Source organism: Canis lupus, chromosome 13 (assembly GCF_011100685.1).
Source record: "Canis lupus familiaris isolate Mischka breed German Shepherd chromosome 13, alternate assembly UU_Cfam_GSD_1.0, whole genome shotgun sequence".
Classification (NCBI taxonomy): domain Eukaryota; kingdom Metazoa; phylum Chordata; class Mammalia; order Carnivora; family Canidae; genus Canis; species Canis lupus.
The window spans coordinates 63,556,545-63,580,199 of NC_049234.1; the positions used below are offsets into that span (position 1 = coordinate 63,556,545).

The following is a 23,655-nucleotide window of genomic DNA, read 5'->3' on the forward strand; positions in this document are numbered from 1 at the left end:
ATTAGATATGTCTTTTACAAATATTTAATCCTGGCCTGTGGCTTGACTTTTCATTCTCTTGGTAGTGTCTTTTGCAGAACAGAACATTTTAATGTTAATAAAGTTCAGCTTACCAATTTTTTCCTTCACCAATTGTACTGCCTAAATTTACATTATGATTTTATTTTCAAACATTTATAAAAAGATAATTGGATATACTTCATATGAAACTTTTGTAACTTTCATTTATTACAAAAAACTAATTTGCCCGTAATCACATTGTGATAGAAACAAGCTTTGGTCCTTTCTTTCTTTCTTTCTTTCTTTCTTTCTTTCTTTCTTTCTTTCTTTCTTTCTTTCTTTCTTTCTTTCTTTTCTTTCTTTCTTTCTTTTCTTTCTTTCTTTCTTTCTTTCTTTCTTTCTTTCAGATTTTATTTATTTATTTATTCATGAGAGACATAGAGAGAGAGACAGAGAGAGGCAGAGACAGGCAGAGGGAGAAGCAGGCTCCATGAAGGGAGTCCAAGGTGGGAGGGTCTCCAGGATCATGCCCTGGGCTGAAGGCAGCGCTAAACTGCTGAACCACCAGGGCTGCCCTTTGGTCTTTTTCTAGTGCACTAGTGACTACTATTTTTCTCTTTTCTATGACATAATCCCTAGTCATAGCATTCACCAGTCTGGTTCTCAAATTTAAATTAGGGAAAAATAAAAGCTATTTCCAAGGGACATTCTGTTCCAAAGAAAATGACTTCCAGTCTGATTTACTGATGCTGAATTTTTGGGAAACCAAAATGATTCAAAGCAAACCACCAAAGTGGTTTTGTCAATTTATTCTCCAGGGGAAGCCATGCTTTAAAATCCCAACTGGTAAGTAAGAAATTCATAGCCCAGTTTTAGCCAGAATTTCTAGGATTCTGTGATTTTTGCTTTGGTATTACAACACATCTTATGTCAGTGGGATCAATTTCCTAATTCTCAATTCTTAAATTTTTTTTTAGTTATGTGTCCATTCTGATCCATTAACTGTGGCCAAGGAGATGAATGGTTTTTAATTTTTTTGCAAAATTTTAATTAATTAAATGCTTTTAAATTGAAGTATAATTGACACACAATGTTACATTAGTTTCCAGCATACAACATATTGATTCGACAACTGTGTAGAGTAGGCTATGCTCACCCCAAGTGTAGCTATCATACAATGCTATTACAGTATCATTGACTATATGCATTTAGACCTTTTATTCCCATCACTTATTCATTTCATAACTGGAAGCCTATGCCTCCCAATTCTTCCACCCATTTTGCCCATCGCCCACCCCCTCCTTTTATGGCAATGTTTCAATGCATGAAAGTAGTTCCTAAAAAAATAGTTGTTCGCTAAGAATTTATAATCAGATTTACGAAAAAATTTGTGACAAGAAATCAGCTATAAGATATGTTCTATTCTTATTTTTCTCTTGATTTTATAAACAACAGAAATGTATTGCTCACAGTTCTGGATGCCAGGAGGTTCAAGTTCAAGATGTTAGCAGGTTCAGTGTCTGGTGAAAGCTTGTTTCCTGGTTGATAGATGGCACCTTTTTGCTGTGTCTTCACTTGGTAGGAAGGAGTGTGGGAGCTCTGTGGGGACTCCTATAAAGGTACTAATCCCATTCATGAGGGATCTGCACTCATGACTTAATTACTTCCTAAAGGCCTGGCTTCCTAATACAGTCATACTGGGTGTTAGTATTTCAACATATGAATTTGGGAAGAGGAGCACAAACATTTGGACCATAGCATTGTTATTGTTGTTATCGGGGGTGGTGGTGGTGGTGGTGGTGGTGGAATGTGTGTGTGTGCTTGACTTTTAAGTTCATGAACATCATCTTAGATACATGTCATATGATGAGTCCTTGCTATTTGTTCAAGTGATGACAAGGGAGGCCAACAGAAGGTTTTGATTATCTACCAAGTGTATAAACCATAGACATATATAAATACATCACAATTATTCCTATTAAAGCAGCAACCGATGAGGTTCTAATATATATCAAATGAGAATGACAGATATTGTGAGCTCATGAAGAAGTGGATATTCTCCAAAATTAAAAAAGAAAAGGTATGAAGGTAATGGTTGTCAAAAAAAAAAAAACAGTACAGTAAATGACCATTATTAAGCACAGCACTTAAAGTCTAATTTTCATAAAGGGCTTCTGTAGTATCAGATAAACGACTTCTCGAAAAAACTTATTTAAAATCGCTAACTTTTAAAAAGATTTTGGTGGTTGTTGTTGTTTTGCTGAGCCCAGACCAAATTTCTGAAGAAAGTAATAAATGCTTTCCATTTCTGAGAAGACGGGGCTTTTGGAAACATTTAAAATTTTAAACCTCTACTTTGTATCTCTTTCGTCAACAAAATATTTCACAGCCTTTGCACAGATGAACAAAAAATAACGAGCTACCCCATCGACTCAGGAGGTGGCAAGAAAAAGTCCATCCCTGGGTACTTGGAGCCTCAGTCAGTTTGAACTCAGTTAAGGTACATTGATTTACTCCTTTCTCAAGTAGATGTAATCTGAAATGGGCAGCAAGAAAAATTAGAGAAGGACAGGGGAAAACATTTCTGATATTTCACAATACAGTTAGGGCAACTTTGAAGCAAAGTTGTTCCATAAAAAATACCATTTCTTCATTGGACTGCCAATCCAATGTGGAAGGAGACAGCCTGCACTGATGTTGCAAAGCTAACCCAAAAGTAACTGGCTTTTTCCTTTTCTTTTGTGCACAAGAAAGTAACTCCATCTTGTACTTAAACTCTTACTGATAAATACATTCTTTTTTTTTTTTAAGATTTTATTTATTTATTCATGAGAGACACAGAGAGAGAGAGAGGCAGAGACACACAGGCAGAGGGAGAAGCAGGCTCCATGCAGGGAGCCCGACTTGGGACTCGATCCCGGATTTTTAAAGGCTTAGGTTATACACTCAGTCACGCAATTAAAGGCCTCTTTATTTGTTGGAAGACATCAATTTAGTATAATTGTCTCACACTGTTAACATTCAGCACAGTGTAACTTAACCAGAATGTTTCCTTATCATTTATCCTCAACAGTTTCTAAGTCTCAGAAAATTTTTAATTTGGTTGCTACCATAGTTGTATAATTTTTTTCTTTTAATACGAAATATCCTGCTGGCTTCTGAACATTCTTTTGAATAGTTCAAATTCCAAAGACTGAAAATATAATTTGAACTGTCCCTATGAATAACCAAGAAATAATTTTCAACACAGGGGAAAGCTAATCCAAAACTGAGGAGCTCAGGGGCACCCCGGGGGCTTAGTCAGTTAAGTGGCTGCCTTCGGCTCAGGTCATGATCTCAAGATAGAACCCCAAGGTGGGTTCCCTGCTCAGCGGGGAGTCTGCGTCTCCCTTTCTCTCTGCCCCTCCACCTGCTTGTGCTCTTTCTCACTCTCTGTCTCAAATAAATAAGTAAAATCTTTAGAAAAAAAAAAAAAAAACCTGAGGAGTTCAAATGAGTAATGGCAGCAAACCACCCTATTTTCTTCTCCTTGACTTTAAGGTCCAGTTGTAACTCACAGAACACTGCAAAATCAAAAGTCATCATTATCTCATTAAATGGTCATAGACTTTTACTGAACCCAGAACATATGGAGGTTACATGAGAAATAGAAGATCACTACAGATTTTATTTTTTAAGTTTTTATTTAAATTCCAGTTAGTTAACATACAATATAATATTAGTTTCAGGTATACAATATAGGGAGTCAACATTTTCACCACCCCTGATTTTAAAGAGCTTATAGTTGACTTGAGAGAGACAAAGGCAATATTAAGGAATAATTAAACTGTGTCTCACGAGAGAGTTATTACAAGTACATCAGATGTTCAAAGACTGAAGATGAAAAGAATACATAATAATTGGCTTTTCCAAAATAAACCTTCTCTGAGAAGACAGGGCTTCTTACTGGTCTTGAAGAAAGAGGGAATCTGGAAAGCAGGTGGCAGTTTCAGGCTGGTTAATCTGGAAATCTCTCGGAAGTTTGACCTCACTGTTGCCTCAGAGGCCAGAAATACAGACTAAGGATTTCAACAGCTTAAAATATGTTTGTTGGGCAATACAAGTGGTTAACAGATCTGGAGAGCTATGGGGTATTTGCTAGTGACTGTGAGGAATACGGTTTGTAATCTGAAAAACATTAACATTTCTCTGGTGAAAAGAAAAAATAAACAAATGGGACTACCTTAAACTAAAAAGCTTCTGCACAGCAAAAGAAGTCATCATCAACCTATTGAATGGGAGATGATTTTTGCGAATCATATATCCAATAAGGGATTAATATCCAAAATATATAAAGAACTCATTCAATTCAAAAACAAACAAAAAAACTACTCAATGGAAAAATGGGAAGAGTATCTGAATAGACATTTTTCCAAAAGATGCATGAAAAGATGTTCAACATCACTCATCATCAGGGAAATGCAAATCAAAACCATAATGAGATATCACCTCACATCTACTAAAATAGCTATTATCAAAAAGACAAGGAGGGCACCTGGGGGGTTCAGTGGTTGAGTGTCTGCCTTCCAGCTCAGAGTATGATCCTGGGGTCCTGAGATCGAGTGCATCAGGTTCCCCACAGGGAGCCTGCTTCTCCCTCTGGTTATGTCTCTGCCTCTCTCCCTGTATCTCTCATAAATGAATAAAAAAAACTTAAAAAAAAAAAGAAGACAAGGAATAACTAGTGTTGGAGAGGATGTGGAGAAAAAAGGAACCCTCTTGCACTATTAGTGGAAATGTAAAATGGGGAAGCCATTATGAAAAAAAGTATAGCAATTCCTTAAAAAATTAAGAACAGAACTACCATATGATTAAGCTATTTCATTTCTTGGTATTCATGAGGAATACAAAAATGCTGATTCAAAGAGACATATGCACCTTATGTTCATTATTTACAATAGGCAAAAAATGGAGACAGTCTAAATATCTATCAGTGAGTGAATGGATAAAGATGTGGTATGTGCATATATATATATATGCAATAATAATGGAATATTACTCAGCTCTAAAAAAGAATGAAGTCTTACTGTTTGTGGCAACATAGAAGAACCTTGAATCTTAAAAGTACTATACTAAGTAAAATAAGTCAGCCAGAGAAAGACAAACACCATATGATTTCATTTTTATGTAGAATCTAAAACAATAAACAAACAAATAAAATGAAACAAAAACAAACTCATAGATACAGAAAACAGACTGGTGGTTACCAGAGGGGAAGGGAGAAGGTGGTGAGCAAAATGGATGAACGGCATCAATTATATGATGACGGATGATATCTAGATATCTTGTGGTGATACCTGATAGTGTATAGATAAGAAATTATAATGAATTATAATGTTGTACACCTGGAACTTATATAATATTATATATTGATTTGACCCAGTTAAAAAAATTCTTGTGAAAAATTCTCTAGTGTTTCACTTCCAGTCATTGCTTTTCTACTGGTTAAGTAGAAAAGGTTACTTTCTCTGGCTTTATTTATTTATTTATTTATTTATTTATTTATTTATTATCTTAGTCCAGACCAAGTGGATGGTTCAACTTCTGAGAAGCCCAGGGCTTTTGGAAACATTTCAGACTTTAATTCTCAACTTCTTTTTTTTCATCTGTATCATCTCCTTGTGTTCTTCTTCAACACAAGAAGCTGCTCCTAAAATGAGGTTAGGAAAATTTTTCTTATCTGCCTCAACGGATTGATATGAAGCTCAAAAGATAATGAGTATGAAAGTGTTTCGGAAGCCACAAGCCATTAAGAATGTTTTAATTCCTATTATATTACTCTGTGGTATTATGACTAAAATTCTATTGCTTCTGAGAAACAAGTCAGTCTCTCAGGCTATCAGGATGTCAATGCCATTGTGTGATAGTGGATTTGTAGATTGTTTTATTATACTTTGGGACAAAAATAACACAGTGCCTTTCCCTACTACCTAGACAGAGTTCAGGTAAGACAAATGGCCTCCCTTTAAATGGGCAATAAAGAAACAACTACTTTCAAAGAGCTCTGCCTCCTATGGTTCTCGGTGGTGTCATTCTCAACTGCAGGGAGTCTTTGGACCATCCACATTGCTTTCTGTCTTTCCAAGAGGCCCACACCAGTGATGCCTAGACAGGAACTAGGCACAGGCAATGAGCCAGAATGATTTCAAAGGGAACCCAGGTTAAGTTATACATTGTTTCCTGGTTGGGGTAACCCAACAGCCTGCATCTACCGGGGACTTTCTATTACCTGCTTGCCAGCTGAAGAAATTTTTTTGCCTTATATTCTGTAAATAATCCATGGGTAGTTGATTCAGAATGCAAACCAGTGAGACATGCACAACTATAAGCGTGTCAGGAGGAACTGGAAATCACATCTCATGACACTTCTCTGATCTTACCATTTAGTGCCAAAGTAACTCATATATTCATTTATATTTAAATAGGTTATTTGGAACTAATCTAAACACACACACACACACCTCTAAATAACCTAAGTCATTAAGGTTTTTCACACAGTCTTATTATATTGTGGTTTATTTGCTGTGATTAAGTTGAATTTAATTGCCCAAGATTTTTAGTCACATTTTTGAAGTTTTGTTTTATTTACATCAGTGAGGATTACCTTTGTCTTTAGATGCATTCTAATGTCTAAAAAGTCAATATAATAAATCTGCAGGCAGGCTGTTTCCCCAGATTACCACTCCCTAGGAGGATGAAGAATTCTATTAGCTGAGTCAGGTATGATGCTGATGGTAGAAGGAAGCTGTGCAGAATAGAGAACTTTCCTTTTAGCTTCCCTCAAAGTGAGGCCAAACCTCCCAGCCCTCCTCAACTAGAGAATTTCTGAAGTTCCATTCCAGACTAAAAGTTCTAAAGGGTAATGAGACCTCTTCCTTAATCACCAATGGGTTGATGTTCTGCCAAGCAAGATATGTGGAGGAGTCCATAAAACTCCCCACGGTCCTCAGGGACAAGGAAAGGAATTTCTTTTCACGACTGGCTTCCAGTCGCTGTCATGTTTATCCACTGCCTTTGCTGGCCTACTATGATATTGAGAACAATCCAGAAGAGGATCTACTTAGATGTCAGTGAAAGCAAGCCCGTGTGTCATTCCAGTATCATACTCATGCCTTCCAGAGAGTTAGATGTGTGAAAACCTGCCATTAAAATGTCAGTGTTAAAAAAATAAATAAATAAAAATAAAAATAAAATAAAATAAAATAAAATAAATAAAATAAAATAATAAAAACGTCAGTGTTCAGGCAGCCCAGGTGGCTCAGCGGTTTAGCACAGCCTTCAGCCCAGAGTGGGATCCTAGAGACCTGGGATCCAGTCCCACATTGGGCTCCCTGCATGGAGCCTGCTTCTCCCTCTGCCTATGTCTGTCTGTCTCTCTCTCTGTTTCTCTCATGAATAAATCTTAAATAAAATCTTAAAATAAAATAAATTGTCAGTATTCTATTTCCACAATTAAGAGAGAGAGGAGGAAGAGGGTGGGGGAGCAGGAAGCTACCTCACCTGGCATCTTCAGGGGTCAGCTCTGGCCTCATTTGGATTAAAGTAGGCCTGTGGATTGACACAACCACTGATCGTGAAGGTAAATCACTCCAGAAACTTGTGTTTAATCACCTTTCCCTCCCATGAAGTTGAGCGAGGCTGGAGTGGGTGCTGTCTTGCTGCCAAATTGATTCAAATCCCTGGACAAAACTTCCAGAAGAGCTCCTCAAATTCATTAGCTCCCACAGCTTGTCCAAATTGGGTCAATTACACACCTGGCTAGAGTCTGGGGCCCTGGCTGGACCGGGCTCAGCCCCGACTCTGCTTCAATCTGTACTTACCACCCCCGTCACATCCCCCTCCCAAAAGAGCGACCTCTTCCAATTCCCCAGTGTATGGAACTGTGGAAGGCGAGGCATCCGCTTCCAGGGCAACTTGCTGAGTGATTTTTGAAGATTTTGGAAGACTACCTGGACATGGAGAAAATATCTTGGCCTTTAGAGCTAGCTGAAGGCCAAAGAATCCTAAGTTAACTCGAGAAACCTGCAATGACCTACCTGCGAGCAGAAGAGGAAAGACTTTCTGTCTAGAGCAGTTTTTTTCTTTTATTTATTATTTATGATAGTCACAGAGAGAGAGAGAGAGAGAGAGAGAGGCAGAGACACAGGCAGAGGGAGAAGCAGGCTCCATGCACCGGGAGCCCGACGTGGGATTCGATCCCGGGTCTCCAGGATCGCGCCCTGGGCCCAAGGCAGGCGCCAAAGCGCTGCGCCACCCAGGACCCCTGTCTAGGGCAGTTGTGACCACAGCTCACATTTCCTGAACGGTGATGATGATGATGGTGATTGATTAGCAAGGTCGGTTAGACACTTTTCTGAAGTCAAACCTGTCCGTTTGATTCCAGGCTTCCCCCTTAGATGGAAACGAGGGGCTTGTCCCAAGGGCTCCGTCCCCAGGAGAAGTGGCCTTCGCTGACCCGGCTGGCCTCGGGGATGAACCCCCCGCGGGACCGCGCCCCACGCCGCGCGGAGCAGGCGGCCGCGAAGCCCAGCGCGCAGCTGGCACCGGCAGCTCCTCCCAGCCGCCCTCCCCCCACCCCCGGCTCCGCGGCTCAGCCCCTCCACCCCGCCCCCCGCATCCCGGGAACGTCCCAAGCATCCCCAAGCCGGGGTTTCGTGCAGATAAAAGGGGCGCGGAGGGCTCGAGGGAGCCGCAGTGCGCTGGAGCTCCGGCACCCCCTCCCCGCCTCTAGAGCCGCCCCGTGCAGCGTCGGTGGCCGCGATGAGCCTCCCGCCCGCCCGCGCCCCCCGCGCCCCCCGCGTCCCCCGCCTGCCGGGCTGGCTCTGCGCGCTGCTCCTGCTGCTGCTGCTGACGCCGCCGGGGCCCCTGGGCAGCGGTGAGAGCGCGCGGGGAGGGCGCGGGGAGGGCGCGGGGCGCTGGGGGGACGCGGGGCGCTGGGGAGGGCGCGGGGCGCTGGGGAGGGCGCGGGGGGCGCGCGGGGCCCCGACCTGCCCTCCACGGCGTCTGTCTGTCCGCAGCGGGTCCCGTGGCTTCCATCGTGAGGGAGCTGCGCTGCGTGTGCCTGAGCACCACCCCGGGCATCCATCCCAGGATGATCGCTAAAGTGCAGGTGGTCGCCGCCGGCCCCCAGTGCCCGCGGGTGGAAGTCATGTAAGTCCTCGCGCGCTCGGCGACCCCCGCGACCTCCGGCGGAGAGAAGCGCCTCAGCCGGTCTTGGCCCTCGCGCCCCAAGGCTCATCCTTTGCTGTTGTTGTCGCCCTTTTCCGCAGAGCCACCCTGAAGAACAAGAGGGAGGTGTGCCTGGACCCAGAAACGCCTGCGCTGAAGAAGGCCATCCAGAAGATTCTGGACAGGTACACTGTGGCTTTGATCTTGGAGCTTGTAAATCTCTTTGGAGAGCGCAGACCTCACAAGATTTGTATTTTTCTTTCCCCCCTCTGCGTGGGATTTGCCTGCCACATTCCAGATCTCGCTTAGAATAAAAGACCTTCCAAGAGAGAGGGGGGAAGTTGTCCTGGAAGGTCGCATGTAATTGCCCGAGGGATTCCAGAGGGCTCGTCACGGAGAAGTATCTCGGTGGTTGATAAGGTCCTTGACACCACCCTTGGCTCCTTCCAGCGATCTTAAGCTCAGTGTCTTGAAAACAGGTTGGAGCAGACAGGAGGGTGGAAATCGGTTGAACTGCTGGGATTCTTTTCTCAACAGTGCGAGAAAGACGGATTAAGAGGAAGGACCACGCATTGGGAGAACTGCCCAGCGCCTTGGAAGTGCTCTCTGTGGGCCTGGGAGGCCGGGAAGACTGGAAGTGAGGCCGAGGTTCCGCGGACCAGCTACGCTTCTCCCCAAATTCCCCACTTTGGGGGAGGGGATGACCCATGTTTGTCCTTCCAGCTTAATACTCAGCTCGTGAAATATTTAACATGGTATTTATTTGCCGTTATTTTATCTGCCTTGCTATTGGAATCTTTGGCGATTGACTAAATTGTGAGTCAAGAATCAGTGGTTTCTAAGCTTTCAAGGTAACGACTTTATTTTTAGAATGCATTCCTTAGGATAGTGCTGAGAAGGCTGTGGATTTAATATGTGAATGATATTCCATTAGATGCAGTAGATGGAGATAAACTGTTATCTTCACTCCTCAGGAAATAGGAAATACTTTGGTATCGTTTCTTGGGGAATACGTTAGGAGGATGCGCTTGGCTCTGGGATGCTAAGTTATATTGCCTTAAAAAGCTGGTGTATCATGCAGTTCTGTGTATAAAATTATAGTTCCTTATTTAGAACTTTTAAACGTTTAAGTTCTATAAGGACTAATATAGTACTTTCCTATAATTTTAGACATCTGATGTCTTCTTAGTATGGCATAATGTCATGACTTACTCATTAAACGTTGATTTTATGGTGTGTATTAACCATTTTACTAGGAATACTATAATTCTAGTCACTAAGTATATGTTTTGGATAGAGGAAAAGCTAGGAAATAGGCAAATTCCCTATTTCTAGTTTTTATGGAAATGCATTATTTGCATTTTTTAGGAATAAAAGCAAATTTAACAATGATTTGTACTCAGCAAGTTTTGAAAATACATGTGAGCTATTTAAATGTAGATTCACATTTGATTTACAAAAAATATACATAGGTTAAGGATTTGATGATTTTGTTATAAGGATATTATCTATTATAATATATGCTATATTATCTATTATCACACTCACTGGGATGCCTGAGTGGCTCAGCAGTTAAGCGTCTGCCTTCGGCCCAGGGCGTGATCCTGGAGTCCTGGGATCGAGTCCCACATCGGGCTCCCTGCGTGGAGCCTGCTTCTCCCTCTGCCTGTGTCTCTGCCTCTCTCTCTGTGTCTCTCATGAATAAAATCTTAAAAAAAAAAATAAAAAAGACCTCAAGCTTACTATGTGAAAATAACTTTTTGTTGCATGTCTCATTGGTTTATAGCACTTCGCTGGAAAAAAAAAAGATTTATAAAATTTATTTTGGTTGTTTCTTCCTTCTTATACTATTACAAAGTTTCTATTGTCTTTAATTCCACATTATCTTAAAAATAACTATGCTACCTTCTGACCAGCAGAGAGGACCCTCATTTCCCAGGGCCATTGCATTAGTTCCACCTTTCTCCAAGCTTAGGCCCCTTCCAGTTACTCCTTCAGAGCCCCAACAGCCTTCAGGTTGTTTAGAAAACACAAATTTGGGATGCCTGGGTGGCTCAGCGGTCGTGATCCTGGAGTCCTGGGATCTAGTCCTGCATCGGGCTCCCTGCAAGGAGCCTGCTTCTCCCTCTGCCCATGTCTCTGCCTCTGTGTCTCTCATGAATAAATAAAATTGTTTTTTAAAAAAAGAAAGAAACCACAAATTTAAGGTAAGAGTTCCTTACCTTAAATTCTTAATGGGCTCCCTGTTTTCTAGACATATCACAGTTGCAAAGGATGGCAGATTGGATTCTGTCTCATGAGGCCACCCTTGCTGATTACTACTTCAATGTCCCATTTCCCCTGCATCCGTGCAAGTCAGGAACTCAGTCCCCTAACTGTGCGTGTTCTTTGCTGGGTCCACACCTTTGGTTGTGCTAGCACCTCTACCTGGAAGGGCCTTTTCACTTTCCACCCATAGGAGGAAACTTGCTCATCCTTTAGAACTGACAGAACGTAAAGACTGCTAACTCTGGGAAACGAACTAGGGGTGGTAGAAGGGGAGGAGGGCGGGGGGTGGGAGTGAATGGGTGACGGGCACTAGGTGTTATTCTGTATGTTAGTAAATTGAACACCAATAAAAAATAAATTAAAACAAACAAACAAAAAAAAAGAACTCAGCTCAAGCAATGTTTCCTTCAGGAAATTTTCCATTGACACTCCAGGAGGAACTCCTGGTTTCCATTTTGCTGGCCTCCCAGCGTCTTCTAGGTATTTGAATTTCTTTGAATAGCAAATATTAGTATTGTGGGGGGTTTTGGTTTGTAGGCTTCATTATTCTACAAGTTCTCCCAGACCTCAGCCATATGTCATTTATCTCTGCCTCAGTACCTGAACACAGGGTGGCCTAATGAGTTCATAAAGTATCGTGAACCTCAGGTTACCAGGCTGTGTCCTAACATCAGTAACCTGCTCGACCGTGGTGGTGAAGAAGTTATAATTCCTTTATTCTCTTTCCTTCTTTTCATCTACAAGTAATCCAAAGACAGCTTTGGTAGGTTCAGTCCCCTCAACCAACGACAACCGCCTCTCACTTTTACCTGGCTAACTCCAGCCTTACTTCCAGATCAGTTTATCTGTCACCTAGGGCCTCACTGGTCGTTGCCCTTACCAGATGAAGGCCTCTTTTATATCCTCTCATATCATTTTGTTCCTTTCCTTTTATTTTTTTCTTTTTCTTTTTCTTTTTATTTTTCTTTTTATTTTTTTTTTGTTCCTTTCCTTTTAATATTTTGTCACTGACATGACTGTAGAATCCACGGAGACATTATATACATGTGGTCATTTACTTAGTGTCTATCCAACTTCACTGTAAGCTGTATGAGGTCAGGTATATGCTGGTCACATTCATCTCTCTTTTTAGGACACTGCTTAGCACATAGTAGGTGCTTAAGCAGAAGAATGTTCCAAGCTAAATGAGACCCACTGTCTCTCAGGATCAAAACAATTTTGATAAACCTGGGTGGTTCAGTGGTTGAGCGACTGACTTTGGCTTAGGGCATGTTCCCGGGATCTTGGGATCAAGTCCCTCATTGGGCTTCCCACAGGGAGCCTGCTTCTCCCTCTGCCTCAATCTGTGTCTCTTATGAATAAACAAATTTTAAAAATCTTTAAAAACAAACAAACAAAAACTCCAGCAATTTCATGTAAATAGCTCATTCTTAGGAAAAGCAAGAAAATGGAAGGAAGGAAACTAATCCAATCGCTATGCATATATATACATACCTCAACTGGATTAATATATATGCTTATACTGACACATACGTATTTATTAGTACATACTAATGTATTATCAGCAAATCTATATCTAAATTATGTTACTCTACATCTTTTCATCTCTCCTTATATGTAAAATACCAATTAGATTCTTATGTGTTATTAACACATTAATTAATATAGTATATTAATTATAGCAATATTTCTATATGACAGAAAAAATGAAAAAAGACAGGAAGATAAAAAGATATGGAAAAATTCGGAGGTGATTTGCTGACAAAAGTTTTTAGCAGTAAAGAAAAGCACAAACTACCTCCAAATTTTTTAAAAGATCATTAAACTTCTGTGGTATCTTTTTACTTTCTCTAACGTTTTTCCTTTGAACCTATGAATCATACACTAGTATTAGGAAACCTAACAAAACAAGCCAAATTACCATAGATGTGCAGACTATAAATTTCAGTGTTTTAAACAATCTCTGATTTTTCGTATCAGCCCCAAAATACTCATTGAGTAAGTGCCTGACATTAATAAATGAAAGCATATTACATGTCCTTTGAAAAGGTGAAATGGATGTTCTGTGAAGAAATAAACATTGCTGATTACTTTTTTCTTTGTCATCATTCAAGACCTTTGTTTTTCCAGAAGCAAGATTTGTAGGTTTAGTTTGTTTACAGACCACAGAAGGAGTCCTCATTTGCAATTGTTTGCCATACTCATGTTATAATTCATTGTTATAAAAAAAATAGATTATATCACTGAGGGATGCCTTCAGCTCAGCTCATGATCCTGGGGTTCTGGGATGGAGCCTCATTGGGCTTGGGGTATCTGCTTCTCCCTCACCCTCTGCCCCTCTCCCCCCAGGTTGTGCTCTCTCTCTCTCTCTGTCTCTCAAATAAATAAATAAAAACTTTTTTTAAACAAAGATTCTATCACTGAAATATATAACCTATCCAAGAACCTCAGTGACAGCTACTACTCACTAGCCCTACTATTACCATTGATCCTGCCACTAGCAAATTCAAGGATTAACATATTTGGGGAAAGTTAACCCAGTGAAGGTCTTCTAGGGATATACCTTATGTTTTCCTCATGTAAACTCCTAAACACTACATTCCTTCTGTTATCCACCTGAAACTGTCAGTTATGAAATCACTAGAACTTAAACAAAAGGTCAGCGAAAAGATCTGTTACTGCCCCAAACCAGACCATTTTCCATGTTTAATTAAGGCCTTTCATTTTACCACATTTTCCTGTTTGCGTCTGGGTGTGACACATTCACATAATCCTTCAATTCCTGAAGGTATGACAAGATCTATGATCAAATCTGACTCGTGGCTTTGTTATTCTATCATACTTTTAATTCTTGTATAAGGAAAAGAATCGGTGTGGGTAACTCTCATGTTGTATGCGACTTCCAAAGTCCTTCCTGGGTGTTACAAATTGGGAAATTGACCACACAGAACGAGCACCTGGGGATTTGGACTTGCCTCCCCGGCTCCCCGGCTCCCCGGCTCCCCGGCTGAATCACCGGAGACAAGCAGAGTGCGCACGGTTCTGACTTGGGCTGACAGTCTCGGTTTGCTTTTACTCAGCAGAATTAGTATTATATTCCCGAAAAGGATTGTTCATAATGACATAGAAAGACCTAGAGTTTACGTGTAAAATTTTGTTTCCACAAAGTCTAGAGCTCCATTTCTTTTCTAAGATTTTATTTATTTGACACAGAGAAAGAGAGCACAAGCAGGAAGAGCGGCAGAGAGAGGCAGAGGGAGAAGCTGACTCCCCCAAGAGCAGAGAGCCCAACTTGGGGCAGGACCCCAAGACCTAAGATCAGGACCTGAGTGGAAGGCAGACCCTTAACCTACCGAGCCACCCAGGCGCCCCTTGAGTCTCGTCTCTTAGATATTGAAAAATTTCAAGAACCCCTTCCTCCTCTCAAAAATCCACATTCTCCATAGATGTGATTCTGCTGCCCCATCAGTGTGGGATGCTTGTTTTCTGACCCACCTCTAGGTTGAACAAAGAAAAAAACTGGCTAACCCGTTTCCAGCCAGGGAGGCCAGTGATCATTCTTGACCCTTTATGGTACAGTACAAAGTCAGAGTGATTGTGTTTCAAATCTCATTTTGAGCACTTCCAGCTATTTGACCTTGGCGATTTATTTAACATCTCCATTTTTCCGTTTTCTCATCTGTAAAATCTGTACAAAAATATCCAACTGACAGGCACCAAGGGCTAATCCTAGAACAAAGTAGACACTTGACAAATAGTTCCTCTCCCCTATTTCAAACTCAGAAAACTAGGGCCCTGTAGTTCAAATGCCATCATTTTTTCCCCAACAGTATCTATATTCTTTCTGTTGATGCATGAATGATTAATGTTTCGTGCACCTAAGAATTTGTTTCCACCAGTTTTTGTTTTTTTTTTAGGAAGGTTCTGGAAACAATGTATACATACTCTTTCTCTGTTTTCTGTCACTCATGTGTTAGCATTACCAACATGTATGGTGTGTTTTCTTTCTTATAAATATTCATCCATCAATACCCATTTGTTGATAATCTTGTTAGGTACTAGACCGAGTCCAGGAGACTCATTATATGGAAATGACAAAAATGAGAAGCCTTCGGCCTTGAGGCCTTTTGGCAGCCAATATACTGAGTTCTCTCTGACAAAGCTTTACTTGGACGCTGAATGAAAAGGGACTAGCTGGGATCCCTGGTGGCTCAGCAGTTTAGCGCCTGCCTTTGGCCTGGGGCGTGATCCTGGAGTCCCGGGATGGGGTCCTGTGTCGGCCGGAAGCCTGCTTCTCCCTCTGCCAGTGTCTCTGCCTTTCTCTCTCTCTCTCTCTCTATCATGAATAAATAAATAAAATCCTAAAAAAAATAAGAAAAGAAAGAAGAAAGAAAGAAAGAAAGAAAGAAAGAAGAAAGAAAGAGAAAGAAAGAAAGAAAGAAAGAAAGAAAGAAAGAAAGAAAGAAAGAAAGAAAGAAAAGGGACTAACTATTTTTCAAGAGGAAGGAAGAGTCTCTTAGGTGGGATTCCCTGGAATCCAACTCTGAGAGGACATTTGTGTGCAGGAAGTTTACTGAGGAGAGCTCTAAAAATTACCATCTGTCAGGAAGTAAAGAAACGGTGGGGGGGGGGGGGTCGCAGGAAGGGCTGCTGTTAGGGCAGAAGATTCAGGGGACGCTCTGAGAAGCTCTGGGGCTGGGGTGGCCTTTCAGAGCTATTCTGAATTGAGGCAGGGGAGCAGGCCTCTGTCCCTACTGACCAGTGGTGGGATGCGGCTACCTCTGGGCAGATGTGCAGGCACAGCTTGGGGTGAGACAGTCCCCTCAGGCCCTGCGGCCCGTTCACAGCACTGGACCCCGCTCTGGTGCAGCACCTGAGAGAGGCTCCTGAAAGGGAACGACCTAGGAGGTGCATCCGGGCTTCAGGGCAGGGGAGGGGAGGGCAGGAGGAGAAGGAAAGGTCAGAGAAAGGGAGAGGCAGGGAGGAAAGGAGGGGTGATGGAGAGGGGGTGGAGTGCAGGGGGGGACAAGAAGGAGAGGATGGGAGGAGAAGGGATAGGAGGAGAGTCGAGGACTTGAGTCTTAAATTTTCTTTTTTCCTCTCTTTTCTTCTATCCTTTCCCTTCCCAGCTCTCCTGTCTCCTCCCTCCCTCCTCCTCTGTTTGCCTCCTTTCTACCTTCCTTCCAGCTCTTCACGCACTTCACTTCGGAGAAGAAAAATAATGCAACTTGACCGAGAAGAAGCAGGAGGATGAAGGTGCCCTGGCAGGAAGCTGGGCCCGCAGCCAGCCCAGGTCCCTCCCCGGCAGGGGTGGAGTCTCAGCCTCTCCAGGGGTCCTCACTACACCTGCTTAAGTGAGGTAGAAGAACCACTCATTAACGTACAGAATGATCAGAAATAGTAAAGTGTTGCTCTAAGCCACTAACTTTGGGATTGGCTTGTTACGTAAGAATATCATTGTACAGTTGATGTTCAGTGGGTGATAGTCATCAAACATAAAGATAAAGTGAAAATTCTCAGGCCTGCAAAACTTCGCAGGGAGTGAGCACCCGGGAAAGCCAGGCCACTCCGTTCTTCCCCATCCTCCTTCCTTCCCTCTGCCACCCTGCCCTCATTTCACCTCTGGGCAGTATCAGCCTCAAATGACTTGAGTGCCAGAGTAATCAAGGTCTGGATCATTCTTGTCAACTCAGAATGATACAGAAAACTTACTTAGTTTCAGCACATAGAGGAAATCGTTCACTGGCCAGTATTTTAATTTACTGTTTAAGGCACTTGAACAACAAGACCTAAAATTGCGTTCTCCCTAAGATCTTCTGTACCAATTGCTTTTATGATCAATTTTCAAACGATAGCTCATTTCTTTCATACTTGGGAGATGCCAGTTCAGAATCTTTTGTGTAGGACAGAGTTAATGTATGTCTTAACTTTCATGGATTATGCTCGTCCAATGTCTTTAGATCTTTTCTTTTAAAATAGCTAACAGATAAGTTGTTTTGAGCTGTAGAGAACTTGCTAGTTTCCTGAATGACTCTATGACTCTGCTATTTATACAATGACTTAAAGGAGAAAAGAGATAAAGAAACTCACCACAAAATGAAATGAAGAAATAAAACAGCATGACAATGTCAGGTTGATAAAAAGGCTGTCAAGTTTATTTTAAAACCTAAGAATCTTGACACTAATTTCCTAGCATTTGCTTAAACATACTATTTTGTATAAGCTGGCTTCTTTTGGTTGAATAACTGATTTCAAAATATCTTTTATAGTACAAGCAATAGCAGATTAGCATTGCTGTTCCCAGCGCTTTGCACGAATATTTGAGGTGTCACTTTTAAAAAAGAAATAGTTAAGTGACCAAGTCACACAACAAAGAGAACTTTTAAACACCTGGCACATAGTAGATACTTAATATTTATCGAATCAATGAAAACTAGCAAAATGTTACTTACCTCAAATGCCGACTAATAGGCTTGTGAAATTTTAATGACTCAAGAAATTTGTTAATGCTTCCTCATGAACCTTGCTGACAATGTGTCTTTTGTGACAAATTTGTTGATTAAGACAATGACTTAATGATACTCTGCTACGCGCCTACCTCTTTCCTGGTACTAAATGAACCAGGAAAGAAAGTTGGATCCTGTATCTCTGGGGGGAAATGTGTCGAGTGAAGCCAATAAATGCAGCAAACAATATGTTGGGGGATTTGGTGGATGGAAAAAGAAAGATACTATGATACTTTAAAAAAAAAAATCAAAAAAAAAATAAAATAAAAATAAAAATAAAAAAAATAAAATAAAAAATCTTTGTATCTTGCTCTGGAAGTGGTTTCAGCTTACATGTGAATAAAAATATCTCTGACCTGAGAATTAATAACATTTCAATCACAATCATGAGGAAAGAGGATCAAGTCAGAGCTCAGGGAGAACTAGAAACCAGTCCACTCTCCTTACTCTGCTTCCTGCTCAGATCCTCTGCGCAATTCTCTCCACATCTGAGCTTTTTTCTTGAGCTTGTTTCTTAGACTATGAATTTCTGAGTTGGGAGAGCTGGAAAATCATTTTAAGATGTTCTACTGCTCAACTGGAAGTTACAAGAAGAAAACAAATGGGGTGAGAAAATGAAGAAATACAACTTACAAAACAGGGCTTAGGAACTTAAGGAGGTATCGTCAGTCAGTCAGTCACTGTTCCATAACGGGGAAATTGGCTTAAAAGTCAAAAAAAAAAAAAAAAAAAAAAGATTGGAAAAAATAATCGACTGTATTCATTCTTTTGATTAAAAAAAAGTAGTTTTGTACATTTGAATATTTTGAGAGTTTCTTTCAGAATTTTAAGGGTATAAAAGAGTAGGCAAAAAAAAAGGGAAGTTTAAATAATAATGTATAAGATTTGTACATAGTTGAATAAGAAGACAGTTTGAAGCCCAAACTCTATCCTTTATTCCCAGCTTTTAAATCATCTTTTTTTATCCTTTAGGTACTTGGGACCACGTGGAGTTCATTTTGAGGATTGTATCTGATTTAAAAAGAAAGAAGGGTGTCCGGGTGGCCGAGTGGGTGAAGCATCTGTCTTCCTTTGGAGCAAGTGCTGATCCTGGAGCCCCAAATTGAGCCCCTTGAGTGTGGGGGGGGGGGTCCTGCTCAGTGGGGGGTCTGTTTCTCCTTCTCCCTCTGCCCCTCCCCCTGCTCCTTCTCTCTTTCTCAGTCTCTCCCTCACACACTCTCTCAAATAAATGAATGGAATCTTTAAAAGAAAAAAAAAAGGAAAGAGAAACTTTCCTTCATCTGACACACAGCCATTAATTTACTCACGAACACTGTTGAGGACCTACTATGTATTGCATCATCCCACACACCTAAGGACAAAGCATTCCAAGAAAACTACGGCACGCCTCTGCTTGCTTGCTTCTTTTTTTTTTTTTTTTTAAGATTTTATTTATTTATTATTTACTCATGAGAGACACAGAGAGAGAGAGAGAGAGGCAGAGACACAGGCAGAGGGAGAAGCAGGCCCCATGCAGGGAGCCCGGCGTGGGACTGGATCCCGGGACCCCAGGGTCACGCCCTGGGCTGCAGGCAGCGCTAAGCCACTGAGCCACCAGGCTGCCCACGCCTCTGCTTTCAAAAGTGTACAGTCCACTCGAGGAAGCAGGTCGCATAGGATAAATAGAGATCCAGGCAATGATATACACAAGCCAGCCTTGTGATGTCTAAGTCTGCCTCCTGCATCTCTGCCGGGCTTTGTCTGTGTCATGTAGAGTTTGAGATCGACGCCCATAATCAGGGTCTGAGAATTGAGGAATAGAGATTTTATTGCAATTTTTAATACAGCAAAACTGGAAACACCCTTGAGGTCACCAATAAGAAATTGGACAAAGGATTGTCCCTGCCATAGAATGTCGTGCAGCCATTAAAAAGGATGCGGCAAAACTACATTGGGGTAGCATGAAAGAATGCCGAGGACACATTTTTGAAGGAGAAAAGCAGGCTATAAAATGATCCCATTTCTATCAAAAATTCTGTGTCTACCTCCACCTTATACATGCGTTTCTCTATGAATGATGTGTGTGTCTCTATGTAGATGCATGCATACATGTGTATATAAATGCAGATAGAATAGAAAACTAAAGCCAAATGGTTGCCAAAGGTTTCCTCTGGAAAGTGAGGATGTAGAATAATGGTGAAGAGAAACTTACACTTTTTTATTCCGCATACATCTGCAGTGTATGAATCTTTTATGATAAATTATATTACATATTTCCCTGTAATGTTAAAAATAAAAGAAAAAACAAATACGCCGAGTCTTGCTTTTTAAGGTAGGCTCAGATGGCAGAAATAAGCAGTTTATTTTATAACAGAAGGAAGGATGAGTTTGTTTCTCTTCTAGTTTCTGGATGAAATGATAAAAATAATAATAATAATAATACATTTGGGAAACAGAAAGCAGCCCATAAACTAATATGTGCAAGGCAAAGTGAGCCTTTTATGGCTATTAGCTCATATTTTAGCACATACTACAAACAAATCCTAACATTTATCAACAACCAAGTTAGAACATCTGCCTTCCTTGGCAACCAGAGAGAGCCCCATATTTATGCTTTCAGATAGTCATAAAGTGTCTCATAAGCCTACCAATTGCCTGTAGGAGAGGCAGGGCATCATCTACACAGTTATACCCAGAAAATATGTGTAATACTTCAGTCTAGTTCTTTTTTTTTTTTTTAAAGATTTTATTTATTTATTCATAGACAGAGAGAGAGAGAGAGAGACAGGCAGAGGGAGAAGCAGGCTCCATGCAGGGAGCCCGATGTGGGACTCGATCCCAGGTCTCCAGGATCGCGCCCTGGGCTGAAGGCGGCGCTAAACCGCTGAGCCACCCAGGCTGCCCTTCAGTCTAGTTCTTACCTTCCTAAGCGGGAGGTAATATTTGTGTAGAGGAGATAGGGACTGAGAAAAGGAGAGGGAGGCTACAAAGGGAAGCAAAAATGAAATTTAGCAGGAACCCTGACCCGCCTGGTGTTTATCTGAGTTGGGCACAACTTGGCCACCATGTATCTCCATACACCCTCACTTCTCCTTCCCTATCTTTTTTCTCCTTACTAGCATTGAGGGAGCTTGTATAAAAGGCATCAGGAGAGCATGAAAAAGCACATTGTTGCAGACTCCTGGGCAGCAGTTCGTCCTCACTCTGAGGTCTCCTGCCTCTAGGAACAGCTGTAGCTTGGTCTTCCCCACCATGAACCTCAGACCTAAGGCCACCTCCTCCTGTACCAACGCCAGCACTCTCCAGGTCCTACGGGGGCTGCTGCTGCTGTCCCTGCTCCTGACTACACTCATCCCCACTGCTGGAGAAAGTAAGAGAAAGGCAGGAAAACTGAGGGTGGGGTGTCTGCTGCTCTGCAGCTGTGGTTGCTTCTGCTGCAGCAGTGTATGGGGGGAAAGCCTGCCCTGGTTCTCCTGGGGCTGGAGACGGTCTTTATACTGATGACTCTAAGTGGCGAGGTTGTGCTTCGTGGGCACCTAACAGGTGCCAGGCGCTCTGCTCAGGTACTTGACCGAAGGTTTGAAGATCATGTACACAGTGGCTCTAGGAGAGCCAGCTAACGAATAAGGGGACTAAGGAAACAAGTCAAGAGATAAGGTCTTCCCCATAATCGTGACCACTAATAGAGCCACATTTTCTACTCCAGCTAAGAGTGTGGACTGTGAGCGGTTCTTGGAACTTCGCTGCATGTGTACAAAGACTGTCTCTGGCATTCATCCAAGTAACATCCAAAATTTGGAGGTGCTCCGAGCAGGACCCCATTGTGCCAACGTCGAAGTGATGTAAGTCCTTGCTTCCATATCATTGTCTCATTGAGAGTTAGGGAAACCTATATTACCCCAGCCCCATGGATCCCTTCGGAGAGTCATGGCAGGATGCACTCACACAGAATTCCTTTTTTTTTTTTTTCTTAAAATTTTATTTATTTTTTCATGAGAGACACACACACAGAGAGAGAGGCAGAGACACAGGCAGAGAGAGAGAGAAGCAGGCTCCATGCAGGGAGCCTGATGTGGGACTCGATCCTGGTACTCCAGGATCATGCCCTGGGCAGAAGGCAGGCGCCAAACTGCTGAATGAATATTCTCAGGCGTTGCTCACACAGAATTCCATTCCCTCTTTCAGAGCCATGCTGAAGAATGGGAAGAGAATCTGCCTGGACCCAGAAGCTCCCAAAATCAAGAGAATAGTCCAGAAAATTTTGGAAAGTGCTGAGAGAACGGCATGACCTGTTCTCGTTCTGTCAAACTCTTTTATCCCCCACGAATGGTAGGAGTTTAAAGGCTTGACTCTCTGGAGTTCTTATTTATCCAAAACACCTATTTGCATTGTATGAAACTTTGGATATGTTTTCTATTCTGCCTCAAAAAGTCGCATGGTATTCTGGGAAGGCTGGTTAATAGATGCAAAGAGAAGGCGACAATAAGCAAACTTACATTCGAAATATAGTGTATGGTTTATTCTCTAACTCTTGGTTAAACGTGGCCCCTTGCTTTGCGTTCCTTTATTTAAAATTGTCTTTTCAAATACTTGCATGTGTGTTAACTTAGCTGGTTGTACTTTACTAGTTAGACTAGCTATGCCCATGATGATTAACAGATTCCATAATGGTCAATGATATTAGGAATTGCACAGAGCCCAGAATAGAGCATTTGTTCAATAAGTGTTTGTTAATTAATTTAGGCACGTAATAGAGGTTTTCATTGTCTTAATCTTAGGATGTCTTCTTTCAAAGCATTTTCTGAAAGAGCTTTTAAGTGTTTATTTTAACCTTCAAACCCCAAAATAATAAAGTTGGATAATGTGAGTCTTATAAGCAGAGGTAATTTATTTTAAAAAGAATATATTTAATCCTAGTGGAATAAAAAATATATGATGAAAAACATTAATATTCTCTATTTTTAAAGACTTCAGTATTTTCAATAATAATACTAATAACAATACAGGTTCAGTATGGTGTTAAATGTTTTAACCAATCATGTTTCTATATATCTGTATTCACTTAATATCTGCCTGGTTACAATTTTAGTATTAGAATCAACCTTGTGAATGAGTGAAATAAAAAATGTAAACCTTACCGGACTTCTAATTACTATTTTATAGTCAACAGAACTTTCATTCTTTTTAAAATTGTTTTCATTTGAATATAGTTGACACCCAATGTTGCATTCATTTCAGCGGAGTGATTACACTTCCCAGTACCTTATGCCGTGTGCACAAGTACCATCTGTGATGTTATGACACTGTTACAACATTATTACGACATCATTGACTATATTCCCTATGCTGTGTCTTTTGTTCCAATGGTCTACTCACTCCATAACTGGAAGCCTCTACTTCCTGTCCCCCTTCATCTGCTTTGCCCATTCTCTTCCCCTTCCCTCCGGTATTTCTAAATCCCTTAAATTTACACCCACACTATTCTCACACAAGTGTTAACAGGAAATCAAAATCTGTTATTGCTTTGTTGTCATATATTAATTTTAACAGAATTGTTGGAGGAAAAATGCCTTAATTGCCTTTTTTTTTTTACACCTCAGCATTCCACAGTATAGCAAGCAAAATGACTAGTTGATGATTTGTGTCATTTTAAATGTATTATAATAACAGCTGAACTTTATTGATAAGTTTCAAT

The 23,655-nt window shown here is 41.3% G+C and overlaps 2 protein-coding genes across 2 annotated transcripts; both read left to right on the forward strand.

Moving 5' to 3' along the window:
• Nucleotides 1–8,799: 8,799 nt before the first annotated feature.
• On the forward strand, nucleotides 8,800–11,029 carry LOC106557449 (alveolar macrophage chemotactic factor-like). Its single transcript, XM_038556318.1, has 4 exons — nucleotides 8,800–8,914; nucleotides 9,057–9,189; nucleotides 9,309–9,392; nucleotides 9,745–11,029. Exons 1-4 carry the CDS (start codon nucleotides 8,800–8,802, stop codon nucleotides 9,761–9,763), a joined length of 351 nt encoding a protein of 116 aa, XP_038412246.1. The 3' UTR covers nucleotides 9,764–11,029.
• A 10,109-nt stretch (nucleotides 11,030–21,138) lies between these two features.
• Nucleotides 21,139–23,097, forward strand: PPBP (pro-platelet basic protein (chemokine (C-X-C motif) ligand 7)). Its single transcript, NM_001171772.2, is given in 3 exon segments — nucleotides 21,139–21,330; nucleotides 21,667–21,802; nucleotides 22,146–23,097. Coding segments are annotated over 3 exon segments (357 nt in total). The 5' UTR covers nucleotides 21,139–21,212; the 3' UTR covers nucleotides 22,249–23,097.
• The last annotated feature ends 558 nt before the right edge of the window (nucleotides 23,098–23,655 follow it).

Excerpts from the sequence above, each read along its gene's own strand:
- LOC106557449 (XM_038556318.1), top strand. The coding sequence starts at position 8,800 with ATGAGCCTCCCGCCCGCCCGCGCCCCCCGCGCCCCCCGCGTCCCCCGC. Across the intron at positions 8,915-9,056 it reads GCCGGGGCCCCTGGGCAGCG|CGGGTCCCGTGGCTTCCATC; the intron begins GTGAGAGCGCGC and ends GTCTGTCCGCAG. Across the intron at positions 9,190-9,308 it reads TGCCCGCGGGTGGAAGTCAT|AGCCACCCTGAAGAACAAGA; the intron begins GTAAGTCCTCGC and ends CCTTTTCCGCAG.